This window comes from Erinaceus europaeus, chromosome 15 (assembly GCF_950295315.1).
Source record: "Erinaceus europaeus chromosome 15, mEriEur2.1, whole genome shotgun sequence".
NCBI lineage: Eukaryota > Metazoa > Chordata > Mammalia > Eulipotyphla > Erinaceidae > Erinaceus > Erinaceus europaeus.
Window position 1 is genome coordinate 24,700,342 of NC_080176.1, and position 9,351 is coordinate 24,709,692.

Sequence of the window (9,351 nt, forward strand, 5' to 3'; positions counted from 1 at the left end):
CCACCACTCACACTGCCTACCTGTGGTGGCGGGGCTTTAGCACCTGCTCTCACACGGCCACGTGCACTCTGCTGAGGGAGCTATCTTCAGTGCCCTCACCTTATTCTTCACTGAGGCTAGACCAAGGTGGCCACAGCTGGTACTGTCTTCCACAGTAAGGTCTGGGCCCCAGACAGGCCCAAACAGCTAACAGGCCAGGCTGGGACCTACACACTGGCGTCTAGTTACGGGCTGAAAGCAGGGGCCAGTGATATTCCTGCTCTGAGACACCAATGGACAGGCAGCAAGCAGGCTCTTGTTTGGACACCGGGACTCTAAAGATGCCACCCCACACACACAAGTCTTGGCTCAATGTGACTGTGAGGCAAAGGTCCTACATGGGACTGGGAGGGTGGGTCCAGCCTCCAAGGTGTTGGAGGACATGACCCTGGGCCCTGCTCTGTGCCACACACTGCCAGTAGCTATCGAGAGAGGGAGCCCACACCATATGCTGAGCCTGTGGTCACTGGGCATTGCACCCAAGGCTGCGGCCAGGTCTGTTATGGTCAGTGGATGGGAATCCTGCCTGGCTAAGGGGAGACTGGCTCCCAAGTCCCAAGCTCTCTGCTAGCTCAGATGCTTGGGCCCAATCCTTCACCCCGCTGGGTGCACTTTACTGCACGACAAACCTTGTGGGTGACGGGCCTGGACATGAGGCCCACAGACAGAGCAGGACAAGCATTATGATAATGTTGAGTTTAATCTGCCAAATATACAAGTCGAGTCTGTGGTGTGGGTTCTGCCCGGGTGCTGCACGGTAAACGGGGCTCTTGAAATGATTTGAGGGTGGGGTTAAAAATGGGGTTGCCCTGGTCAGGTGGGCAGGGGGAGTAGGAAAGGGCAGAGGGGAGGACGGACCGGCCAGGGGTGAGACCTGACCCCCAGGGGCCCAAGGTCAGCCGGCAAGTGAGCGAGCAGCCGCCCCCACACCAGCACCCCCTCCCTTCCATGCTCCAGGGCCCAAAAGAAGCTCTTCCCCCCACCTCCCAAGCCACCCCACATGGGTTCTGATTCTAAAAACAGCCAACACACCCAAATGGTTACCTATGAAATGCTGTCCTGCATCTTTCTGTCCCAAAGATAGCAGCTGCCCCCTCCCCCCAACCCCCACCACCCCCCTTAAACCATGCTGTGCCAAGATGAACAGGCCCCTAGGCCGTGGGGCTCCTGGCTGCGAGGGTGGCCACGGTGGCGTCAGGCGTGGGGTGGGTGCACAGAGTCCTGGCAGCGCCGGCTCCCTGGTCTCCTCCCACACACCAGGCTATTTGTTGAGGGACAGCGACTGCATCCGCTTTCCTGACAGGGTGGCGTCGTCCTTAGCTGGAGGTATGAAGGGTGGGGGCTGAGACCGGAGTGGCCTTGAAGACAGACAGACGTGCCCCACGCACTGAGAGACCTCAGTGGAGGTTCTGTGCTACCTGCTCGGCCGGCAGAGAAGGACATGCCTCCAGCTGTGTATGTCCGTGGGACTGTCCCCTCCAGAGGACATGGCAAGCATTAGGTGGGCAAACTCTTGTTCCCCCACCCCCATCCCAGGATCTGAAGTATAAAACAGAAACGGGAGGATAGGGCAGACAGTGGTGCACCTAGTACACACATACCATCATGCCCGAGGACCCAGGTTTGAGGCCCTGCTCCACACCTGAGGGGGATCACCCTTCACAAGTGGTGAAGCAGGTCTGCAGGTGTCTATCTCCCATTCCCCTCTCAATTTCTCTTGGTCTTATCAAATAAAAAATTTAAAAAAAAAAAAGGAAGAATGGCCTCCAGAAGTAGCAGCAATAACCCTGTTAGCAATTAAAATAATAAAAAAACAGCAACTGGGGGCTTGTGATGGTACACCTGGTAAAGTGCAGACACCACCACATGCAAGGACCTGGGTTCAAGCTCCTACTCCCCCACATACAGTGAAACAGGTCTACAGGTATCTCTGTCCTCTTTATCTCCCTCTCCTCTCAATTTCTGTCTCTACCAATAAGCAAATAATATTAAAAACAATAAAAGTGACCAGGCCCAGAGCAACCAGCTCCTTCACTGCATTAGGGTCACCTGTCCCTGGGGGGGCTGGAGAGGCCGGGTTCTCCTGGCGGCACAAGGCACCAGAGACCTTGGTGGTGGCTATGAGGCAGCCAGGTCACACACCATGTCTGTCTGTCCACACCCCCAAGGGCAGCCCCACTACCTTTCCGCTCCTCCTCCTTCTTCCTGGCCGCCTCCTCGCGCTGTTTGCGAATGATGGCCAGGCGGGCCAGGTCAGCCTTGGCCTGCTCTGTCTTCCCCGCTAGATGCATCTTCATGTACCGCTCTTTTGCTTTCTGCTTCTCGATTTCTTCCCTATTTGGAAGAAACGGGTGTCAACAGAGGCCACCCACCCCACTCACCAGCTGAGCTCCTTCTGTCTCCTTCCTGAGTGGACTCTGCCCCCTCAAAGAGCCCAAGGACGGGCCTCAAGCGGAGCAAGCCAGGATGGATGGGCCGTCTAATCGCCCTCAAAGTCCCCAGACGCAGAGTCGAGGGAGGAGGGAGCTCAGCCGTGAGCTTTGCCAAGTCCCAGCAGAGAGGAGAGGCTGGAACTAGAAACCCCTTGCAGGGGGTGGGCAGGCAGTCAGGCTGACACAGCGTTCTCAGATCAGCTGAGACCCTTGAGCTGCCTCAAGTGGGACCAGACTACAGGCCTGGGCATGGGGAGGGTAAGCTGTCAGAGGAAGCTGGCCCAGTGGATGTCTTGCCTGCCACAGATGAGGCTGCCTGCCAGCCCAGGAAAAGATTGGCACCCCCAAGCCTGTGTTCAGAAATAGGGGCCAGAGTGTCTGGGGTTGCAGGATTGCCCAGACGATCTGCAGGCCACCCCCCCACAGCTGCAGGCCTCCATGGTTTCCTCTCTGCAGCCCCAAAGGGCAGAAGAACTGGATCCCTTTTACACTGGTGGAACCTGTCCCAGGGGAACGAGGGTGTCTGCTCCAGACAAAGGGTTATACAGTCCAGGCCGGGAGGCTGTTGGGGCCTCAGCACAGAGAGAGGCCCTGGCAGTCTCTAGTCCAACTCCCGCTTGTGGGGCTCCTGATGGGACTTTCCATCATGGGAGGAACCCAGGAAAGTGGGTTCAATCCTAGCAGCCCCACCGGGAGAAACTGAGGCAGCTCCCTGTTCCAGAGGCTATAACCGAGAAGTCAGGTCATACAGTAGGTGCCCGCTTCCATATCCCTGGGTCAGAATCTCAAGCCTGTTTTCTCCCCCCCACCACCTTTTTTTTTTAAATATATACACTATTTTCCCTTTTGTGCCCTTGTTTTTGTTTTATTGTTGTTATTGATGTCATTGTTGTTGGATAGGACAGAGAGAAATCAAGAGGAGAGGAAGACAGGAGAGAAAGACAGACACCTACAGACCTACTTCACTGCTTGTGAAGCGGATCCCCCCCACACACACAGGTGGGGGAGCCGGGGGCTCAAACTGGGACCTTTACGCTGGTCCTTGCACTTCGTGCCATGTGCGCTTAACCCGCTGCTATTTTCTTTTAGAGAGACTGAGGAGAGAGACACTACAGTGCTGCTCCATCATCCATGGAGCCTCCTCGGTGCCCCCACGTGGAGACTGAGCTCAAACCCAGGACCTCACACATTGTCAGACCCACACTCTACCAAGTGCGTTCTCTTCTGGTCCCACTCTGCCATGTTTCTACTGGCAGAAAAAAACAATTGGTCTTTTGTTTCCTGTTGAGTAGCTACTAAGGATACTATAGGGCCTTGGGGAAGAGAAATACCCCCACTAGGTGGGCCCCCCAACTCCTTTCCCCTTCACGGCCGGGTGGCAGGCGAGGTTACCGTTCTCTCCTGGAAAGCTCCTTGGGGCCATCCAGGTCCAGCTGTGTGACTTTTTTGGTTGTCTGTGCCACCCGGTTGGGGTTCTCGATGTCGATGAGTCCTTCAACACCTTTGCGCTTTTGCTAATGAGATAGAACAAGCAGCGGGCGTGGATGTGGAGTCTGCTGTGCCCCAGAAGGCCACCTCCCCCCACACACATTTGCTCCACCGAGGCCCACAGTGGGGGCGGGGCAATGGAGCCCAGGCACAGATGACTGGCTTACAGGCACTGGGCACAGAACGCTACCCCTCCACCCTGAGCTCAGCTCTAGAAATCAGTTCTGTGCAGGTTCATCTGTAGATGACGGGTCCCCACAGTAGGGCAGTAGGTGTATCCAATTCTTAGGCACCTTGGGAGGGAGAGAATTGTGACTTGACAAGGAGCCATGGGATCACCACACCTACAGGCCCGAGAACTTGGGGCCTGCACCTCCCACCACCCCCACGGAAGGACAGATGGCAGTTCTGAGCAGAGCAGGTCTGGTCAGAGCTCAGGCCCTGTCCAGCCTCGCTTCTCTTCAATCAATAGGACCACCTGGGGCCAGGTGGTGGTGCACCTGGTTAAGCACATACATTACAGTATGCAAGGAACAGGGTTCAAGCCACTGATCCCCATCTGCAGGAAGAAAGCTTCATGTGTGGTGAAGTAGGGCTGCAGGTCTCTTTCTGACTCTCTCCCTCTCTATATCCCCCTTCCTCTTAATTTCTGTCTGTATCCAAAAATAAGTGAATTTAAAAAAAAAAAGAAAGACCATCTTCCAGGGCTCGGGCCCCACCTCCATCAGACCCTCAACACTGAGTCCTTTAAGAGGAGGTGGAGATTCATCTCCCAGCCTGCTCCTCCCCTCCACCCTCAGCACGATCCTGCTCCCCTTTCCTTCACACCTGCCCATTTCTCTAAAGCAGAGCTGGAACCTGCGGGCTCATCTCCAGGACCATGGCCACCACCCAAACAGGGCTGCAACTTCCCGTCTGGATACCTGTGGCCGCCTTCCCAACAAGCCAGCCTCCCTTCCCCCATGTCAGGGCCTCCGTCAGTGCCCACAACACCTACTCATCCCCGTCCTGACCACTCCCCAGCTGACCCACCCAGTCACAGCCCTAACAGTTGCATCTACCCCAGACCTCTGCACTGGAGGCACACAGCTGGCTCTTTAGAGCCAGAGCCCATTTTTATTGATCTGCTATCATTGTAACAGACCTGGGTTTGGGTCTGCTCCACCTTTTCCTGATAACACGTCAGATCTCAGTTTAATAGTAGCTCCTCTGACAGGGGTAGAAAGCATAATGGTTATGCAAAGAGACTCTCATGCCTGAGGCTACAAAATCTCAGGGTTCAATCCCACCACCATAAGCCAGAGCTGAGCAGTGCTCTAGTTAAAAAAAAAAAAAAAGTAGCTCCTTGTCAGTCTGCTCCCAGTCACCCGACCAATGTCTGTTTTTTAGTCTTTCTTACTACTTACAATTAATCTATTTCCTCACTACCTGTATGTCCCTATTACAGAACAAACTAGTAGGTACATAGAGCCTACCTGCACCTAGTATGAGACTGAGTGGCACTCACAGCCCCTCCACCAACACCCAAGAGGCTCCTAGCACTCGCTACCTGATAATCGTCATCTTCATCCTCACTCTCGTCTGAGTCTAGGGACTTCTTCTCCTTTTTGGGGTCTCCTGCAGCCCCATCCCCACCTTCTTCTTCCTCCTCTTCTTCCTGTTTCAGAAATGCACAACCTGCAGGATCAAAAATGCAAAACAAATCCCCACGACTGTGACCCCTCCCCCAGCCCTATGTCCACAGAGAGCAGGACCAGGAGTGAAGGAGCTTTCCCCATGGCAGCTTGGGCCCAGTGGGACCTGGAAGCTGTGCCCAATCTAACAAGACCCCAAGCAGCCAGGAAAGGCCTCAAGCACCTTCTCAACCTAAGGGCCAGGGTGGGGCAGGTGAGAAGCTTCACTGAGTCAGGACTAGGTGACGGGACTGGAAACCAACATCCTGATCAACCCCTCCTGTGCCCTCACTCGCCAGGTGGTCACTCCCCATGCCCGCAGATGCCCGGCTGCTCCCTAGACAGCAGTTGGCAGACTCCACCCTCCCTGCAGCCCTGGGAACTTATGCCTCCCCTACCCTGTCACCCACCCACAGGCCTGCCAAGGCCCAGTCCTCCCCCCACCCCCACAATTCAATATGGATCCCAGGCACGGAACCACAATGCCCCTTGCCCACCCATCTGCACTGACTTTGCTTCAGCCACCCAGCTGTGGAAGATGTAACAGTAATGACAACAGCGAGAGCATTCTATGTCCCCACGGAGGACTAGAGAAAGGACCACAAGGACAGAGCGGAGGGACCCGCTGGGCCGGCAGGGAGGACCACCCAGGTGAGAAGGCGACGGCACTGTGCTGGAAGGGGGGCTGTCCCAAGTGGGGCTGCTGACGAGCAGAAGGTGCAGCCCCCCAGCTCCCACCCCAGTCGAGAACAGTGACCACCCAAGCCAAGAGCTGACAGATGCTGCAGAGCCCCTCTCTGCAGGGCCGTGGGGGTTCCGGGCCTCCCTGCACCCCCACCCAGAGCTGGCCCGCAGGCACTCACCCTGGCCTTCTGCTTCTCAGCCTGGAGCTGCGCGTCGATCTCCTCAGGGCTTGTGTACTGCCTCGCCCGGCCTTTGTGGCCCCCCTTTCTCCCTGCACAGGAACAGGCACTTCAGGAAAGGGGACAAAGCGGCATGACTGACCCCTCCACACAGAGGTGGCCCCCGGAAAGGACATGTTGCTGGCTCAGCCCCCATGCCCTGGGGTGCCATTCCAACACTGGACCACCCCACGGGTGCTCCTGCTCCCCTGCAGCACTTTCCCCTTAACACTTGCCAGCACAACCATGGGCTGACTCGGTCCTCAGACCGCTGGATCTGTGGTTACGAAGCTGCTGTCCCTGGGCAGCTGGTGTAGAAACAGACCCGCCCCTGTGCTGTGGGAGCAGCGCCCCCCACTGCCTTCCCAGGCATCTGGTGAGAGCACGAGCACAGAACACTGGCCACTCAGAGTATTGGCTGCAGGTGGCCGATAGCGGGGTAAAGCGCTGGCCGAGACCTGAGGCTGAGCAGCACGCCCGACTTCCTGGTTCTTACAGTAAGAGGCGCGGCTGGCAGGCCAAGCTGAGAGCGATGCTGACCACATCTGAGTCCAGACTGTGACAAGTGATGGAAGCCTGTCTATGACAAGCAGGTCTGCCAGGCTGAACTGCTGGAGCCGGGCCACCTGGGTGATTCCCACTGAAGCCACTAGCCAGTTTTCTACGGGGGGTGGCACCCTGCTGCCGGTCTCGGGGGTAGCTCTGGCAAGTCCCCAGCTGAGAGCACAGACTGTAATTAACCAGCCATGCTGCAGGGCCGCCCAGGCTGCCTCCTGGTTCCTATACAGCAGCTGCCACACCAGCCCTAATTGCCACCACAGACCACACCACCCATTTTTAATGAATACCTGGGCTCCCACGGGCATCTCAGGCTGAGTTCTATGTCCTATTGTGAGAAGATACCACTGAGGAAACCCACTCCCCCTCGCCTATGCAGAAAACAGAGGAGGCTGCTGAATGGGGGCAAGGGCAACAGTGTGTCAGCCATATGGTGTGGGGCATGAACTAGACTCTCAGTGTTGACCACAAAGCTATGACTACAGACGTGGGATTAGCATGACCTAATGGCAAAATTTTTATACTGCTGTGGTAAAACTTCATTAAAAACAAATGCCTTCTTTTGTCCTCTTGATCTACTCGGTAGCAATTCACAACTGCCTTGTCCTGGGCCCCAGTGTGTACACTCAGATACCAGACTCAGATGTATGGACACCAACTTTTATCAAAAGTGTTTCCCTGTCTTCCAGGACATGGCAGGCAACATAATGGTGATGCAAAAAGGCTTTTGGTGCCTGAGGCACCAATGCCCCAGGTTCAATTCCCCAGCACCACCAGAGCTGATGAGTACTCTGGTAGAAATGTAAACAAAAATTAAGAAAAATTATTTTGCAGCTACAGTGGTCCTTAGCTCTTGAAGAATCTTTTTTTTTTAAGTTAGAAACAAAAGAATCTCGACTTTCTTGTTTCTGAAGTAAAAATCTGTTGCAGACATGAACCATGCATTTTGCCTGCCTACAAAGCTTTCCCCAGCCAAGAGCCCAAGAACCAAGAACCCACATGTAGGGTTTCCTAACTGTAGCCGTGGCTCACAGCACCAATGCCAGAGCCGAAGCACCACCCCGCCCAAGCGGAAGATATGCCCCCCCCCCCCACAATGCCATGGAGTGGGCTGAAAGTAGACTCAGCTTTGCAGACCCCAGCACCTGAGAGAGCAGTTTAACCCAGAAGGAAGCTGCACGGGTTTGAGACCTTTCCCACCTCCTGTAGGCTGCTGCGGACATTAACTCTGAGCGTCTGTGCACTTTGGGGAGGGGGGTGCCCACAGTGGCATCGCCCCGACTCTCCACGCTAAGGGGGGAGTTTGCCGGGTGCTCCCGGAGGGTCGGACAGGCTGGGAGAGGTGAGTCACTTGCTCCAGACCCTCGGGGTTAGAGACCAGAGGGCGAGACATGCGAGCAGCTGGGCTTCCGATGGAGAACTCAGGGACCTGGGGGCTGGGCTGCAGGGACCGGGAGGCCGCGCATCCTGAGCCCCCGGCCACAACAGCTGCGCCCCACGTGGGTCACCTCGCTCAGGCCTCGCCTGCTATTGTGAGGTCAATGGCGACCGCGAACCCCCACGTGCACAAGAGAAACCCGAAACCGAGTGGATCGGGAGGCTGGTCCACAGGCCCAAGGTGGGGGTGGGGTGGGGCTGGGTGGGTGGGTGAGCATTCGCTGGACGGGCCCCGGAGGCGGTGACTCATTCCACCCGGAGGCGGAGGGAACCCCAGTCCCCTCGCGCCCGGAATCAGGCTTCCCCCGTCGGCAAGGAACCCTCGGGGGTCCCCGGGCCTCCGAGGGAGAAGCTCCAGGCCTCCGAGCCGCGCTCAGTGTCTCCAGCGGGACAATTGGGCAACGAGGCCCCGGCCCGGCCCCCGGCCGCCCTCGCTCTGCGTTGCTCTTCCGGCCGCCCGCTGGCCGAGGGGGCAGCGGAGGCCAGTCTCGGGGGCTCCCTCGAGGCCCACCGGCCACGCGCGCACTCCCCTCACCTCCTTTAGGCATCTCGACTCCGGAGGCTGCGGCGGCGGCGCCTCGAAATGACACAGGAAGCGGAAACACTTAGGGATCGACTTCTTCCGCCCGGCCCCGCCGCGCGCCGCCGCCGCCGCGAGGACCGGGGGCCTCCGAGAGGCTAGCGCCCGACGCCAAGACTGCCCCGCTCGCCGCCTGATCCCAGGCGCGCCCTCGCGCTGCTGGGCAACAACGCACCCTATCTCTGCACGTCAGAGACTCGGGAACCTACAGGTCGCCCTACTCCGAAAGGTGAAGACAGAAA

The 9,351-nt window shown here is 57.1% G+C and overlaps 1 protein-coding gene across 1 annotated transcript; it reads right to left on the reverse strand.

Annotated features, from left to right (window-relative positions):
- Positions 1-720: 720 nt before the first annotated feature.
- Positions 721-9,210, reverse strand: PDAP1 (PDGFA associated protein 1). Its single transcript, XM_007536279.3, has 6 exons — positions 9,065-9,210; positions 6,496-6,587; positions 5,509-5,616; positions 3,864-3,985; positions 2,222-2,373; positions 721-1,359 (listed from the first exon to the last, which is right to left on the reverse strand). Exons 1-6 carry the CDS (start codon positions 9,075-9,077, stop codon positions 1,301-1,303), a joined length of 546 nt encoding a protein of 181 aa, XP_007536341.1. The 5' UTR covers positions 9,078-9,210; the 3' UTR covers positions 721-1,300.
- Positions 9,211-9,351: the final 141 nt, after the last annotated feature.

Coding starts and splice junctions, on each gene's coding strand:
- PDAP1 (XM_007536279.3), bottom strand. Junction 3,986..5,508: donor ATGAAGATGACGATTATCAG/GTAGCGAGTGCT, acceptor CTATCTCATTAG/CAAAAGCGCAAAGGTGTTGA. Junction 1,360..2,221: donor GAAGGAGGAGGAGCGGAAAG/GTAGTGGGGCTG, acceptor TCATACCTCCAG/CTAAGGACGACGCCACCCTG.